The sequence below is a fragment of the Achroia grisella genome, unplaced genomic scaffold (genome assembly GCF_030625045.1).
Source record: "Achroia grisella isolate CSIRO2021 unplaced genomic scaffold, CSIRO_AGI_Agris_v1 utg2183, whole genome shotgun sequence".
NCBI lineage: Eukaryota > Metazoa > Arthropoda > Insecta > Lepidoptera > Pyralidae > Achroia > Achroia grisella.
The window spans coordinates 167040-186409 of NW_026712719.1; the positions used below are offsets into that span (position 1 = coordinate 167040).

The following is a 19370-nucleotide window of genomic DNA, read 5'->3' on the forward strand; positions in this document are numbered from 1 at the left end:
AACACTAGTTTATTATCTATCGTCTTGAGCCGAGCGTACACGGACCGCCGTGCGCAAGAGGGAAGGGATTCCCTGCGCAAGCGCCGCTGAGTAAAGACGTGGAGCTATGGCTAACGAGCCGATATTACGTCGATAACAACTTACATACAAGAAGACATAAATAACAAATAAGTGAACACTATACAATGGTTATAAAGGCAGAGGAAGGCCGTAAAAAAGAGGGATGGACTGTGTGAAAGATGATAAGAAAGAGAGTAAATAACGAGATGACTGCAAACAGAGATGAATAGATGAGAAGAACATATTACACCCCCCTTCATAAACTCACCCCAAATAATAATAAGGTTTTTTATTCAAATTGGCTGCGTAAATTAAATATTATATTTTATGAACAATATTGTTTTTAGATTTGTATAGTTTACTAATTGATGTACGTCTATACATATAAATGAAATTTGAGTGTCTGTTTGTAATATTGAAATAACAGTTTTTACTACATGCATTCGGTACATACATTTTTTTTTTTTAATATTTGTAAGTCTGTATGTCTGTCTGTTTGTTCCGGCTAATATCTGAAATGGCTGAACCGATTTTGACAGGACTTTTATTGGCAGGTAGCTGATGTAATAAGGAGTCCCGTTAAAATCGGTCCAACCAATTCAGAGATTAGCCGGAACAAACAGTGGTTTTTTGGTGTATGTACCGTATTTATATTCATATGCATGTAGTAAAAAACTGTTATTTCAATATTACAAACAGCCACTCCAATTTTATTTATATATATTGCTTTTGCACTCCTTCTCGAACATTCCGTGGCGTCATTATTAAAATCAACGTACAATATATTAAAAATATTTTTTTTATTTCAATTTAAAACAAATTAACCATTGCAAACAATAGTGAAGACAGTACAGTACAGTCGGGCCCACTCGTTATAATATATGCATTGAAAGTACCCAGACCGATAAAAACAATCATACTTATGAATACAAATGTTTGAACGAGGAATCGATTCCGCAACCATCGGAAGTAAGATAAGATAAGACTGTAGGAAACAATTACCTAAATCGATTTAAATCGATGAAAAGCATATATTTACACTAACTAGAATCTTGAACGTGTGGCTTCATTTACCTAACACGTTAGAACTCCCCAGAGCAACAGGTAAGCAAACATTTTGTAAACTAACTTTAACTCTGGCACTAGAACGTGTATACAATTAACTATTACATTTAAACTGGTGTAACAAGTAGATATTATTAAACAAATGACAAATTCTGTACATTTTTTTTATACGTATAATTAGTAAAAATCACGTGATCTTACTACGTTTTATATTTATTTGCTGAGTTCCCGATATTTAGTATTTTTTTATAGCGGGAACAGCTAGTAGTATATAAAATATAGAATAAGCTTTTCTTGAAGGTTTCGATATCGTATCGGAAATACCATTGCTGGAAGGTGATTCCACAATGTGGTGGTGCGAGGCAAAAAGTTTCTAGAAAACCGCACTGTGGAAGCCCGCCATTCATCCAGATGATCAGGATGGTATTTCAGTTTCTGGCGGGTGGTGCGGTGGTGAAACTCAGCAGCTGGTATTAATCCGAACAATTCCTCAGAACACTCCCCGTGATATATTAATAAACAAAGACAGTTATACAAAAATGTGAGCAAGAGCGAGCTCATATCTGCAAGAGATCTTCCAGTCAACCTAAGGCTGTGATAGATGTGGTAGTTAGCGAGCAACGATAGTGCTTGAATTTTTGTAATAGATAACACTAATGTATTATTAAAAAAAAGTCATATACACATTTACTAAATATATAAATAATAAAACGTTAACACAATACATTTAATAAGTAAATATTACAATATAAATATAATAAAATAATCAGATATAAGTACATAAACAAATGCATAGATATATAAGCATTATTACATATAATAATGTTTATTTTAGTGTAGATTACTATTTAAACCTATTCCGGTGTACATCTGTACACTTAATATTAAGTTATTTACATAAATGTAAATAATTGTTTTTAATTTTTTTTTATCTTTATATTATTATCTTATTTCCACTCATGTGCCACCTACTTTATTTTTAGTATAACTCTCTTTCCTACGGTTGTCTGTAAGAGATTGCGTTAGCGATAAGACCGCCTTCTGTACCTTCTACTTTCTTTTATATATTGTTATATATATATATTTTTATGTATCTGCTTTTAATATTGGTGCAATAAAGAATTTAAATAAAAAATAAAATGATTACCTTTGAAACAATCATATTTCTGGTGTATATATACTGGTTGTACTGTACGAGGAATTAAACACATAACTATTGGAAGTAAGGGTGTGTACAAAACTGCTAGACATGCGATGCCATCGAATAAATACATTATCTTCATTAAAACAACCTAGACATCGAATCTAAACTTAGTAGTGTTAATATACAACTAATATATATAGTTCAATACATTTTTGCTGTAAATACAAGTTCAATAACATAACTCACTCGTAAAACTGGAATACACTTACATAGTAAGGTGTGATGGCAGAAATACGTGACTCACATGTACCCATACATACAAACTAATACAAAGTTTCCCTCCGGAAAGCTATTCCCATAAAATCTGCTGAAGTTGTATGAACAGCTGAACTTAAAGTGGATGTGAAGAGTTTATTGTGATTAAAATAATTTAATTTTTTTAAGTCACAATTGAACTATAAATAGTATGTTTGTTGGGTTCTTGTCATGACATGCTCGGTTTGTGTCACATACATCCTACTTTATATATAGGTACTCTGTTTATTTGATAAGGTCCTGAGGAATTTTGTGTTTTCATCTGCGACCAGTTTGGCTCATTTTTATCAGTGTCTTTGCGGTTGGGATGACTTTTTAATTCTTTCCTTTTATGATTTGTTTCAAAACCTCTGTTTAACAATGTTAACTGCCAGATCATTTCATTGTTCATTTATGATAGAGGTTCCCAAAATTTTTGGATCGTAGCTAACGACTTTGTACAAAGTGTGTACGCCATATTTTTCGATTTTGGGTGCCCATTCTTACCTGATATTGATTTTTTGTAAATTGCTAATTGTAGTAAAGTTTAGTGTTAAAACATAAAGACCCCTAACATAATGACCCCTTGCAGTTTGTAATAGACCCCTAGGGGTCCACAATAGACCACTTTGGTAATCGCTGATTTATGACATACCAAGGTGTAAGGGTGTGTGTAGGTGGTAATAATACAATTTACTTGAAGATAAAATAAAACATCACTAAGGAATAGAGAGATAACTAAAGAAAAGTGGTACCCAATGGATAATTGGAAGGCGATCATGGATACCGTGTAATGGGCCCTAATTTATGGGCCATAACGCTTATTTATGTGCCCCTAGCTCAGATACAAAAATATAGGGTTGTTAGTTTAAGCCCGAAGAGTAATTGCAGGGCTTTCTAAGACGCACTATGATTGGAAGGATCCGTTTGCAGCGCTAATAAGAGCAGGCTATAGTGTCAGTGCATATAGGTGTTTTGTTAGTTTAGATAATCTATAATAATCTCAGGACAATTCACACAGCGCCATCTAGACCCAAGTTAAGCTAGTTAAAGCTTGTGTTATGGATACTAGATAACTGATACGTATACATAGATTTATAAATAAATACATATTATACATAGAAAATACCCAGACCCATACAAACAATCATACTTATGAATGTTTTCACCGTGCGAGGAACCGAACCCGCGACCATCGGTCGTAAAGCGGTGTCCTAGACCGCTAGACCACCGAGGTCGTCGGTCGATCTATGTTGTGAGTAATACCCCATAATTTATAATTATTTACTATTTTACATACAATTGATTACATTTACTTTTTAAAAAATAAAAGCTAGTCTCTATCCGACATTAAATATTAAGATTCGTTCGATCGTTTACTTTTGTAAAGGTTTTTAAAGGTTAAGTTATTACAGACACATTTGCGCATTTATAATTTATATATAAACAAATTATATGGTTATTATTAATCAAATCAAATCAAACAAATTGAATATCGTGCGAGGAATCATATCCACGACCTTCGGACGTAAAGTGACGTGTTAAACCGCAAAATCACGGAGATCAAAAAAACATTTCATATGTTTTATTGATCAAGTCTCAATTTTTATTTTAAACTTCAAAGATTTTCTTAATAATTTCCATAACAATATCAAATGTATTACATGACTACAAAAATAGAGTTACGCATTTATAATGTCAGTATTGATAAAATTACTGTAAAATTTAATAATAGTTTTTATTAATCAATTCAAAGTAGGTTATAACTATCATCAGATGAAGTATAGTTTCGAAACAATAAGGACTAACAAGAAACTCAGGAGTTACTCTTTATTAATGAACTTGAACACGATTACAAAAATAGAGATTCATTCATCATTGCCTTGCCTTTATCCCATTATTTGGGGTCGGCGCAGTATGTCATTCTCTTCCAATGCTCTCTATCGGTCGTCATATCTAAACATACTCTTCTTTTATTCATATCATCTCTCACACAATCTATCCATCTTTTCTTAGGGCGTCCCCTCCCTTTACAAAAATAGAGATTCATTATTAAATTAAATTAGGGAAAGTGTAGTCACCACCAGCAACATGTTATAACATTTATAATAATAATAATCTCAGGACAATTCACACAGTGTCATTGGGTCTAGACCCAAGTTATGTCGAAATAATTTAAATAGCTGCTATATAACTCGAATGTCGATTTATTTTAAATCTAATTTTATGTAATTAGAATTATACTGCACAATTATTGAAAATCAATATACTATAAATATATATATAAAACTGTCAGGAACATCCGTAGTGCCGGAACTACGCAGTTATTAAAAAAAAACAGGAATAACTTTACGTGTATAAAATTCTCAAGATAGTCAAAAACTCATAAGTGACATATAAGAAAAGGGTCATCAAACATATATATATATATTGACGACCTCAGTGGTCTAGCGGTTAAGCATACTGAATTACTTCCGACGGTCGCGGGTTGGATACCTCGCACGGCACTAACATTTATATTCATGAGTATGATTGTTTTGGTCTGGGTGTTTTCTATGTACAATATGTATATATTTATGAAAAAAAAAATATATTTGTGTCAGTTATTACCTATGTGTAGTTATTACCTATAACACAAGCTTTAGCTAGCTTAACTTGCCTCTAGAGGGCGCTGTGTGAATTGTCCTGACATTATTATTACGTCCTGAGAGATAATCTCTCAGGAAGTAATAATATGAGGGTTATTTATAAAAAGAATGGTGAAACAGCTGCCAGCTATTGTATATATACTATTGTATGAAGTGCTAAATATATTTTTTAAGAAACAAAATTTTCATAAAAAGAATAAAGAAAAACAAACTGCCAGTAATAAGAAGTGCTATGTATATTTTAAAAAGTATATATCTAGAAAGACAAATTTACCACATAGATTTTTACATTTAACTAAAGGCGTACAAAAAAGGTACTTACATTGAAATATTAGCATCCCCTTTCCGCTATTATACCTCCTTTAAACACAATAGCTAAGTACTACGTAACATAATATCTGCATACTGCAACTATTAAATTGGAAATGTATACTACGCAAAGTTTAATAATTCTAGAAACTGAGAGGGCAAAGACCTAACCTTCAGTTGCTAGAAATTATTAGAAAATCATACAGGATTGGACGGATAGCTGGCCAGATGTATATCTGATAATTTATCAAAATCAGATGGTTATGATAAATTAGTGATGAGACTTCATATAAATTATAATAATGATAAACTTAGATAATTTAAACAGCGTCATCTAGTCCCAAGCTAAGCAGAGCTAGTCTTATAGGTACTAGACAACTGATACAATTACTTATTTTTGTAAATACATACATAATAAAAAAAAAAATCCTAGACAATTTACATAGCACCATCAAGTCCTACGATAAGCAGTGATTGATAGACAACTGATATAAATACTTAGATTTTTTTTTTTGTAAATACAAATATAATATAAACAGAAAACACCCAGACCGATACAAACAATCATACTCATGAATACAAATGTTTACACCGTGCAAAAAATCGATCTTGCTATCATTGGAAGTAAAGTGGTCTACTAAACTGGTAGACCACCCACGCCATCAGTTATTGCTCGCATTTTTTTATGATTAATTTTTTATGTGGAGTAAATATTGGATATCTTACTTTTTGTATGTTTATAACATTTTATAATACTCAACTAAATAATAGTAAAGAAACTAAAGTACTAAACTTTAACAAGATATTCATTTAATATTTCACTCATTCGTTTTATTGAATTTACCTTAATAAATTAAGGTAAGATTTATTCCAATAGAGGAAATGTAGTGTTAGATACAAAACTTATCTTTTATAAATAATGTAAGTTGAAAAAAATATTTGAAATCTATAAATATCACAGACAAACTAACTTCAAAAAAATTTGCGTGTTGATGTCGCTATGTTTTTTTTTCCGAAGTATTCTAAAGCTGTTGTCTGCTTCTAATCCTGTAAAACCTCACCGAACGATATGGAGTGAATACAGATCACAGTCCAAATGCGCGGACATATGCAGCGGTTAAAGGGCAATGCCTGCCTGACAGATACGACTTAGTCTGAGGGCACCGGTAGGGAACCTCGTCTCAGGCCGTTCGATCCCCGTTTAAACTGGATGGGGGATCGGTCGGGTTTAATATGCAATGTATTTATTCATACAAGGGCAGTTTTGCTCACCATACTATGGAAACAGAGTTCTAAACTCGTAGCATTGTTTAAATGGATTATTAATCAGGATTTGATTTCAAGTGTGTTGAGGATACATTTGTGTGAAAAGATGTAACAGATATGTTTTATCAAAATGATGAAATATAGTAGATGAAAGCGAATAAAGACAATTTAGTATAAGGTACACTTTGTACAAAGTCGTTAGCTAACTATTTAAGCTGTGGTTTGGTTGAAGGGTAAGAAATTGCAGAGAAATTATTGGATGCAGCTAACGATACCTTAACACTCCAAAATGTCACAAGCTTGGTACCACTCTCCCCACATTATGAGGTGATATCCGTGATGCTATTCATGTATATAAACAACGTTTACCATTTACCATCAGGCGGGCTTTCAACTTGTTTACCATTTCTGTTAAATAAAAATTAGCAATCCAGAAATCGACTACAGATTGTGTATATGTAGGACTATAAGTATTTGGTGAAAATAGAAGAGCCTCCACGACCTTACATTTTGAGTGATCAATCACGTCTAAAAGGCTCCGATCGATTAATTGCCGGATTTGACCTTCACTTTGAAGCGAAAAAGTGTAACAATATGGATTATGATTATTATTTTATATATACCACGATGATGGCAAAGAAGTATAAGTCGTAAGAACGGTTAATTTTTAAAATATTTGGTTTTCTAATTGTAATGCGTGATCTTACAAATTATTTAACAGATTTTAGAACTTATTTAATCTACAGGAAGCTAAATTAATTCTGGGTTGTGTTATATAAGTATATATTAAAAATCTCCACAATAACTGCACCCATGCAAATCTGGGGCGAATCACTAGTCATTAATAAGAAAGAGAATAAGTTGCTCTACACCAGACTTTCTTAGATTTCCAATTGTTTGTTGTTGTTAGATTATAAATTAAATCTAAAATCAATAAAATAATCTTATTAATATTATACATGCGAAAGTTTGTGTGTATGGATTGATGGATGTTTATTACTCGTTCACGTAAAAACTACAGAACGGATTTTGATGGAACTTTACAGTAATATAGCTTATACATCAGAATAAACCATTGTCTAGAATTTAAAAAGATATAATGTAAATTAGGCAAGATTATGATGATAAATGTCAAATAAATGTAATGTCGATGAAATTACGCGAGCACATTTATTAAAATGTAATGAACTACTTACGTTTCTTAAACTGATTATGAATTTGAATGACTCTCTCAGCATTCTTCCGCGCTATGTAGAACCATTCCGAAGTGTTACTCAAATATTTATATTCCACCGCCAGATCCTTCGCCAATATTGGTCCTTCCGGTAACCGATATGCGAACGGGCAAAATAACTGATAATCTTTATACTGAAATTGGTCATAGCAATTTCCAGCGGCGAATATATCATCATCAAATTCGACCATGGACAATACGCTTGCGTGTAACAAATATTCATTGTGCATTACTGAAGCTCCAGCGTACTTCCATAGTCTTGTCAACATATTCGCTCTATTCACTGCTATATCAGCTTCTATTCTAAATCTTTCTTGAGCATATCTATCTACAACACCTTCACCTAGATTCAAATGTGTACCCGCTGTACAGTTTTCGCCTAACAAATGTTGCGTTTCTATTAATCTAAGAAATTTTGTAACAACATCTTCATGTACATTTGGTTTTGTTATTGTAACATTTTCTGCTTCTGTGGTCTCATTGGTTAGATCTCTTATTTGATCTGTATTTAGTGTATCATCTACGGATATTTTGGTTTCGTTGTTTTCATAACTATGTCCTAGATTAATCAAGTGTTCTAAGAGTGATACATCATCAGTTGTGACGTCATCAGCTTGATGATCATTTTTTATATTAGTAGAAAAATTGCCAAAGAACTTTTGAAATGAATCGTTGTCTTTGGATGATCCATCGTCATCGTCTGGTGCTCCATATGGTCTTAAAGCAGAAACTATAGGATCCTCTCCAGATTTGTCTATACTTTCTGTAACAAACAAAACATCAAAATTAATTAAAATAAATTTAGAACGTACAATATCCATCATAGTCTACTAAAAATCAAATCGACTGAACCGATAAACAAATAAACTTGCTTCTTTAAGTCAATAAAACATAACTATAAAATTATAAGAATAACGTAATTCCTTAACAGAAACAAATCACATTTTTACGTGATTGGTACATTTTATCAGATGAATTCCACAATATAAATTTACATCAACCACGAAACGTCTAGTACGATATTAATCGTGCTACCAAAAGAAAAATATTTCAATATCATCATAACAACAAGTAAATTCCACAGTAATACATTTAGTCTAAGACTCCTAGAGTTTTTGCTTGCAAATTTCGACTTTATTAAAATAGATAGTGTTTTGATCACGTGCACTATGACCAAGATACGTATAGAGACGTTTTTCCCGTAAATAGATTTCTTCGGAGGAGTAACAGGCTTGTAAAATCTGTGCAATCACCCTATATAAAGGAGGATTTTGTTTATGGGGACAACAAATCGCGACTTTCATTACAGCGGGGGTGGTGTGAATTGATAGCCGGCATTATTTATCGGCAGCAATTTTGTTCAACTCCCTGCGTGTTTTCTCTTCCTGAATAGTTTATTGTCATCAATATTTTGAGACTTAAATTTACCATTAGTATTTACCATCTATCTTTTTATGTGAATCGAATGGTAAACAATCTGATGGCTATATACATGAACAGCATCAGTATTGACTTTGACATCACTATTACTCCAGTCCGCTCGTGACTACGGCTAGTGCAACCCAATCGAAACGTCGAAAGAGGTCTTTATTTACCATTAAATTATTCGTGTTAAAATCGGTTTAACTATATTAATATTGAATACTAAATCCAAAATTAAAAAAATACAAAAAAAAAATTCAAAAATTTTTTTGCCTAACTGAATTCTTAAATATAAATACATTCAGAAATATAAAATTTCTTGTATATATTCTAATTTATTTTAATGTGAACTCAGAAGAAATTATCCCCCAAAGATATTTCAACCTAACAGTGTAGAATAAGTTATAAGTGAGTAATAATAGTGTAAGTAAAGAATAAACAACAACTTGACGCGGTTATTATTTATACGTATAATTACTAATTCTCACGGGAAAAAAAACGAAGATTTACTACGTTTTATTTATTATTACAGAGTTCCCGATTGTACGTATAATGAAGACAATGTCAAATCGTAACCTAAAACGTACAAAAAAGTAACAACATCATTATAAATTTTCCTTTTTTAAATAATAACAATAACACTGAGCAATACACATCTACCAACGCCATCTAACCCCAAGCTAAGCAGAGCTTGTGTTATGGGTAACGCCATCTAGTCCCAAGCTAAGTAGAGCTTGTGTTATGGGTACTAGACAACTGACAGAATAATAAGATAAATTTTCTAGACACGTTCTATTTATAAATAATAAATAACTCTGGACAATTGACACCGCGCCATCTAGTCTCACGGTAAGCAGAGCTCGTATTATGGGTACTAGACAACTGGTATAAATATTTAGATTTTTTTTTTTTAAAACATACATAATATACATAGAAAATACCCAAATACCCAGGTACAAACAGTCAGGCTCATGAATAAAAATGTTTGCACCGTGCGAGGAATCGAAACCGCGATCATTAGGAGTAAAGTAGTGTGCTCAACCGCTAGACTACCAAGGCTGTTATTTTTATTGAATCTCCAATTTTTCCTAAGTCTTGTCAAAAAATAAGAATAAATACCTAATTAAAAATCGCAATCTAAAACGCTTGTGATGGAAGGCTGGTTTAAAATGAGACACGTTCCTAGGTGAGGTAAAATATGTTCAGCTCGCTAGCAAAAACGTAAAGCGAATGAATATGGCATTAGAAAACAATCGGTATATAAAAACAGAATGTCAAAATATAAAATTCAAAAGTATATAAAAAACTATCAAAAAGGTAAAAACATTGGATATAAATTTGGTTTCTATTTTCTATGTATTGATACTAATCGCTGGAATAAACATATATAACAATATATTCCATAAAAAGTAATGGGTTACCTCACAGCTGTATGTTACCCATTCTAAGTTGTTAACACGAAGATAAACCCTATAGTATATTACGTGTATATTACACTAGTTTTTGTTTCACTTAATTACCTGCAGTCTCACTAAAGTTATGACCACGGAAACTTCTCATACTATTCGAGATTATCACGATTACGCACGTTTATGGCGATATATATATGTATATATGGCGTGAAATCACGGCACCTTATCTTCGTTCCTTCGCATGTGTATAATTCATTTTTTTAGTAAATAAAAGATATTTATTTATAAAAAAAAATGTAATACTAGTTTAGAACTTAAGTACTATCGTCGTCGATCTCTTATTTTAATTTTTTACTAATAAAATAGGAATTGCTTCACCAGATATTCGGCGACGTTTCACCAGATGTTGTGCGAGACAGAAAAAAAGGAGACAAGAGGCCCCGATTCCCGCCGCCCACTTCATAACCACTCTATTCCCAGCAGGAAGAGTTTTTTAAGAAGGACAAGAGCTTTGACCAACGACCCACATAAAGCCAAAGTAGACTTATGGAAGTCAAACCATCCTGCTCCTTTTACTTTATTCAACCAGACGAACACCTGCCCTGCACTAGGTAGCGACCTGCAATGACCCACTTGGAAATCAGGCTGCAAACAGATTGTGAACCCAGATAAGCCGCTGCAGGTACAATTTGGTAAAATGGGGTGTTGCTTCATGGGACGCTTGCGACTGCGGAGCGCCATCCCAGACTATGGCCCATCTATTGATCTCTCCTTCGTGCCCAACATTCTGCACAAAGGAAGATTGATAAAATGCGACAGAATGCGCAAAAGTCGTCGCAATATTCTGGGGAAAATACATTTAGTTACCATTGAAACTAAAGAAGAAGAAATTTACCAACGCACAGCCCAAACCACTGGACGGATCGGGTTGAAATTTGCCATGCAGGTAGATGTTATGACGTAGGCATAGCCAAAGGGATAAAATAGGGGATGAAAGTTTATATGAAACTTTGTCAATTTTAAACCGATCGGGCTGAGACTTTGCATGCATAAAGCTACTATGACGTAGGCATCCCCTAAGAAAGTATTTTCATAAATTCCACCCCTGAGGGGATAAATTAACGCGAGCGAAGCCGCGGGCAAAAGCTATTATCTAATAAATTCATTTGGAATGTTCTAGTCTTTACATAACGGGAATTTGTTAACTTTACATCTGTAACAAGTTGATAGAGTTGAAATAATATTCATTGACCGGAAGACTTCAAATTTGAATAGTGTTCACAATTCAAATCACAATTGAGTTTGAAATAATATTGTCATATCAAACACAAACTTTGTTATTTGTTTTATTTTTAAATAATTTTACTTAGTTTGATTAGTATATAATTAAAATACTAGTTTATCACACAAAAACAATTGTTATTTTTTTATTATTGTTAATTTGTTTTTTTGGTAAGGAAGAGTGTTTTAAATGAAACTTCTTGTCACGTTTATTGCAACAACTTTAAATTTTCAAATTACATAGAGGTGGAGTATGCGCACTTTTTATTGGTGCTCATATGTGTCGCGTGATCTTCTCGTCTCGAAATCATTCCGAACTGACGGTAGATTTAACATATCATAAGAGTCTGTAATAGACCTACATGAATAAGGATATTTTGAATTTGAATTTGAATATGTATTAGACTTTTAAGAATGCTTCAATTATAAACGTCCGGACATTATCTACTAAATTCATTTGCCTTTTTAATGCGTAAATCGAATTACCCAAATTCGAAGCCTGCAATACTATAGAAGATCTGCATCACATATTAATGGAGTGTGTCCGAGACACTATAAAAGGGAATTGTTTTTAAAAAAAATTGGACTGAATCGGCTTGATGTTGGTATGTACCACGGTTTACTATCTGATTCTGTATCATCACCAGAATTTTTTTTATTTTCATTGAACAGTAGAAGATAACATTATTAATAAGATACGATGGGACTGGCATTATCATATTATGATAAAAGTCCCTAAATAAGTGTAAGAATAAAAAAAAAGTCCGATTGATAATACGTAATTGGTAAAAAACTTTTTTTTTTATAACACAGGCGGCAAACGATAATGCGGCTCACCTGATGGTAAGTGATTACCGCCGCCCATGAGCACCCGAAACACCAGGGGAATTGCAAGTACGTTATCGGCCTTTTAAAAAGGAATAAGCTCTTTTCTGAAAGGTTTCAATATCGTATCGGAAATACCATTGCTGGAAGGTGATTCCACAATGTGGTTGTGCGTGGCAAAAAGTTTCTAGAAAACCGCACTGTGGAGGACCGCCATTCATCCAGATGATCAGGATTGTATTTTAGTTTCTGGCGAGTGGTACGGTTGTGAAACTCAGCAGTTGATATTAATCCGAACAATTCCTCAGAACACTCCCCGTGATATATGCGGTAGAAAATACACAGAGATGCAATATCTCGCCGCAAAGCCAATGGGTCGAGTCTGTCATATAGAAGTTGATTACCAATGATTTGATTATAGCTAGTGATACTGAGTTTAATATATTTCTCTATTGTCTATATATAACTAGATAAAGATTTAAGAAATGCATCCCAGTACAGTTTCCTACGGAGACTAGGTCGTAATACGAAGCTGAGACAAATCCATTCAATAGAGAATGTGAATCCTATGTAAATTTCTCTGTGTTGCTCCAGAAACTTACTCTATACCACATTAGCATATAGAACTTAGTGTGTTACGCTTTACTTTGTCGATTGGTAACATAATATTTGTTTATTAGTGAATTTTAATGGAAACATTTGGTAACATGTTCTATTAGTAATAGAACATGTTTCCATTATAAGAATACAGTGGGTTGCCAAATTAATAGGGACAGTCACATTTTTTATAATTTTTGTTCTTCAAGTGGTCTTGACTACGTTTTTAAGTGGTAAAAGTTTTTTGCTGATATGTTTTTATGTTCACCTTGTCTCTATAACTCAAATTCAAAGTGAATTTCAAGTGCTGAGAGATTTGTTTATTTTGGAAATATATTTTAATGACGGGAGAGACACACAGTCGTTCACACGTGTAAAAGTGAAACACGTAAATTATTCTTTTAAACAGTTCTTTAGTGGTTTTGTGAAATAATCAATACCTGCAAGTAAGTAATATTTTACTATAATTAAAATTAAAGTATTTTGGAGCGGATTTTAGAACAATTTTAATTTATTTTTATATTTTCAGCTTTGGCTATGGGTCGAGGGGTAGATTTGACTCCGAGAAAAAAATCCGAGGTTAAAACCCTTCTCCTACACACAAATCACTCTCAGAGGATGATAGCACAACTGGCCGGGTATAATATCGAAATCTGCTGTCAATAAAATAAAAATAAATTTAGATCAAAATCAGCCACTTTCGCCCAAAAGAAAAGGCAAATGTGGCAGAAAACGTATCACAACAACACGTTCTGATAGGAAAATTCGAGATATCTGCTTGCAAAACAGAAAGAAAAGTGCTGGATTTTTAACTCAGATAGTACAGGAATCTGGAATACGTGTTTCAAAAAGAACTGTACAGCGAAGGTTGGCAGAGGAAGGCCTGACAGGTCATCGTCCAGTTAAGAAACCCCGATTAACAGAGGCGATGAAAAAGAAAAGGCTTGCTTGGGCTCGTGAGCACCGCCTGAAAACTGTTGAAGACTGGAATAAGGTCAGTTCTATGGTTAATTTTATTTGTGTTATATAAAATCATATTTACAAAAATTATAAATAGTTTCTATATTTTTTTAGGTATGTTTCTCAGACGAGTCAACTTTTGAAATTCTGGCCAACAAAAGTAACTTCGTGAGGCGGCGCCCAGGCGAGAAATTTCATCCTGATTGCATAGTGGAACGAATTAAACACCCTGTAAAAATAATGGTATGGTCTGTCATCAGCGCAAAAGGAGTTGGGCGCCTCTATATCGTCCAGGGAACCATGAGACAGGACCAATACAAGCAAGTGTTAGAAACTCGCCTGTTGCCGCAACTTCAGGAATGGTTCCCGAATGGGGAGGAATTCGTGTTTATGCACGATTCAGCTCCATGTCATAAAGCGAGGAGTGTAACCAAATTTTTGGAAGACCACAACATTCCAGTTTTACCTTGGCCTGGCAATTCTCTTGATATGAATCCCATAGAAAACTTGTGGGAAATTACCAAGGCGGAAATTGCTAAGGAAATCATAACTACCAAAGTAAAACTAATTGAAAAATTAATAAATGTATGGTTTCACAATCCCAAAATAAAAGAAAGTGCTAAACAGTGTATTGAAAGTATGCCGAGGCGGATTCAAGCACTGATAGAAGCAAAAGGAAATGTGACAAAATACTAATAATTTCCCATCATCATTTTTATTATACTTGTTTATATTTTCTAGTTGTTCAAATATTAAATTATTATAGTCTAAATTCATTATAAGATATGTGTCTGATATTATTAAATATAATTATAGCCTAAAGTGACGTTTTTAATTAATTATAGACCAATGTTTTACAAAAAACGAATATTTCGTGACTGTCCCTATTAATTTGGCAACCCACTGTATATATTATATATTCTTTATATACATATATAAAGAATTTGCATAACTTAAATTTGTCTAGATTATGCGGATTGTAAATCTCACTGAAGAGCAATTAAATAAACTTGATCGACTCCAAAATATGTGCATACGATTCATTTTTGGTCTCCGTAAGTGTGACCACATTTCCAATTTTCGCAATCAACTCAAGTGGCAACTTCAGAAGAAGGACTATATTTTAAATCGTTTTTAAAAATAACTATGTCAGCATTGCTTCTATCTAATATATCAAATTCTCGTTCACAGGTTTCGTATTTATACTCCTCCGAAACGGCTTGACCGATTTTGATTAAATATTATATAGTAGATCTCAGAATAGGTTCATAATAAAGTTTTATACCCTTAATTGTTAAGGGCGAGGGTGAGGGGTCCCCCTCAACCCAACAATTGTTTTGTAATTTTTTCGAAATAGTTTTTATTTTTTTTATTATATGGCATCAACCCCTATTTTTTAATAGCAATTATTTTATATGGCAACAACAAGCAACAACAACGTTTACCGGGACAGTTAGTAATAATAATAAAGGTTAAAATTTTTAATCTAATCTACAATCACTTGAAAATCGAAATTAAACAAATGAAGCCGTTTTAACATTTAAAATTTTATTGAGAAAAGGATCAAAGAAAGATGTGGAATAAGGATATTCAAATTCTAAGATCGCATGATTGATTGAACTGTGAAAACAGAAAGAATCTCCCATTTATCATAGAATTAACCGGATGGATATCAGCGATTTGGGTGTTCAGATATTGGAGACATTACTTATATACGTAATCCAACCTTTATATCAACATTCGATTCTCTGCAGACACTATTTAACAGAGATATTAAGGAAACGGAATAAACTTAATTCAAAAACATATAAATAAAATTGTAGTATCTGTTTGTAATATTGAAATAAGCGTTTTCTACTACTTGCATATGAATATAAACACGAAATCATACACCAAAATGATTTTTTTTACAATTTTTGTCTGTCTGTCTGTTCCGGCTAATCTCTAAAATGGCTGGACCGATTTTGACTTTTATTGGCAGGTAGCGAATGTATTATAATAAGCAGTAACTTAGGCTACTTTTATTTAGTTTATTTAGAAATAAAAATCATTCAATAATATATATATATATATATATAAATATCCCCTTGGGCACTTTGTGGCTCAGACGTGCCGTATAGGTAGTTTTTTGTTGATCCTTTTTCACTTGTTGATCCGGAGGCCTTTTGTTGATCTAATGCCAGATGACCATATATAAATGTTGATCCGTTTTGAGCCACAACTGTCACGACGAGTAATAATAATAATTAAGCGATTTATACACGATTTTATACAAATCCACCTTTTTGGCATACGAGCAGTTCTTGATCCAATTCAAACGGGCCAATCAGGGTGCAGCATTTGCCAAGGGCTTCCTCATTGGCACGTTTGGGCTACTACATTATGGCTACAGTAACTTAATAATGTCTAGCTAGTATTTCAAGAATAATAGTCTATCTAATCTAAATATTCATAGAAATCAGTCTGGAGTAACGTGACTCCAGATCAAACCTCAATACTTATTATTTTTTTGGACGGGAATCTTTTCTTTTGTAACAACGTTACTGAGCGAATAAAGAGAAGACGCAACGGCGGATCCAGGGGAGCGTCATGGAGGTCATGGGAGTCATGGGGGCGTCATGACTCTCCCCCCCTTAGCCCAGGACTTAGGTAGACCACTAATTGAACTAAAAAATAATGAAACAGCAAATTTTTTTGCACGATCGGAGTGTTGGTGCAGTAGTATTAATTATAATTAAACATTGTTACTTAAAACATATCAGTTAAAGTACTATAACACTAAAAGCAAAATAGGTATTTTCAAAATACTTTTTCAAAATAAATTACCCTTTGAGTTTTTGTCCAAACCTCAGATATTTTATTTATTTTAGGTATATCAATCATTACATAGTATAGTATAGTATAGTATAAAACAAAGTCGCTGTCGCATCTAACAAGTACATAAATAAAGAAAGAAGACTTTTTGGCTCTGAATATATTTAAAAAATCAATTACTTGTGTTAATCAATTTACATACTCGTTCTTATTTCATAGTACAGTGTTTTGATCCGAATATATACAGATACCGTAACGGTCTATTAATTATGAATTTATTATACCTAACCTAGATATTTTATTTTGACGAAACTCCGTGTAGTAGTAGTATCCGATAAAGGTATGCGAACCCTAAGTATTATTTCAAAATGACCAGTAATTTCGAAGAAATAAGCCTTTGAATTTTGAATTTTGATTTTAATAAGCCTTTGAATCAACTTACCAAACGGACGCTCAAGGTTCGATTCCCGCCACCGATTTTTTTTGTTATTTTTTTTTGTCTTTATTCTAATTTTAAATTAACTATTTTAATAATTAAATGAATTTAATCGAACAAAACGTTGTTAAGTATTCAATTAATTTTAATTTACATTACCTATTGTACTTTCTAAATTGTAAAGCAGCTAACAATTATAGTAAGATCTTATAAATAACTAACACAACAAGTAAAACATTTTAAATGTATTTTCTTTATTATTACAAATATTTTTTATGCATAATATAATAGTTAATATCACTTAAAATTAATTTAATACTTAACAACGATTTTATCGATTAAATTCATTTAAATATAACCCATAAATGTATAAATATTATATATAAATAAATACATAATGATCTGATAATCATATTATAAGTACAGTCTCAAATTGAAAGTAAGAAAAACAGAAAATATAGAGAGAACTATAGGGATATAACAGAAAGATGTGAAAATTGGAGGACAGTAAAAAAGTTACAAATTTAAATAATGTTCCCGCAATTTCTGTTTAAATGAATTTATTACATTATTATATATATTAGGCATACGACTAGCCTTATGACTGTTACTTTTTTTTTAATCTATACATCTATACATGTAAATAAAATTGGAGTGTCTGTTTGTAATATTGAAATAACCGTTTTTACTACTTGCATATGAATATAAATACGGTATACACCAAAATAACACATTTTACAAGTTTTGTCTGTCTGTCTGTCTGTTTGTTCCGGCTAATCTCTGAAATAGCTGGACCGATTTTGACGGGACTTTTTTTGGCAAGTAGCTGATGTAATAAGGAGTAACTTACGCTACTGTTATTTTAGAAAAATAAAATAAAATTTCACGCGGACGAAGTCGCTGGGGCCAGCTAGTCTATAGATATACCGAGATTTAATATTTAAGTTGCTATTATGTTGTTGACAAAATTTTACTGTAATGTTACTATTACGTTATCCTACACAATTTGTATTATTTTGGATGAATAAATAAATAAATAAATAATAATCTATACATCTATACATATAAATAAAATTGGAGTGTCTGTTTGTAATATTGAAATAACCGTTTTTTACTACATGCATATGAATATATATAAGGTACATATACCAAAATAACTATTTTTATAATTTTAGTCTGTCTGTCTGTTTGTTCCAGCTAATCTCTGAAATGGCTGGACCGATTTTGACGGGATTTTTTTTGGCAGGTAGCTGATGTAATAAGGGTACTACCTAGTAACTTAGGCTACTTTTATTTTAGAAAATAAAGTTAAAAACCACGTGGACGAAGTCGCGGGTACAGCTAGTGTATAATATATTAGAGATACCTACGTGTTTTTTTATTGATGACTAGCTGTACACGGGATTTCGTCCGTGTGGAATTTCACTTTATTTTTATAAAATATAAGAAGTTAAATTCCACGCGGACGAAGTCGCGTGTACAGCTAGTTATCGGTAGTCTAGCGATTTAGCTAGCACACCGCTTTGATTCCTGCTTGGTGGTCGAGGGTTCGATTCCTCGCACGCTGCAAACATTTGTATTCATGAGTATGATTGTTTGTAAC

General features: G+C 32.6%; 1 protein-coding gene across 1 annotated transcript in view; it reads right to left on the reverse strand.

Moving 5' to 3' along the window:
- LOC131842414 (probable G-protein coupled receptor 158) overlaps positions 1-19370 on the reverse strand; it is a 177372-nt gene that overhangs the window by 78441 nt on the left and 79561 nt on the right. Inside the window, exon 2 of the mRNA XM_059190947.1 lies at positions 7983-8783. Within this exon, the coding sequence (XP_059046930.1) occupies positions 7983-8783 (801 nt within the window). The remainder of the gene's footprint in view (positions 1-7982; positions 8784-19370) is intronic.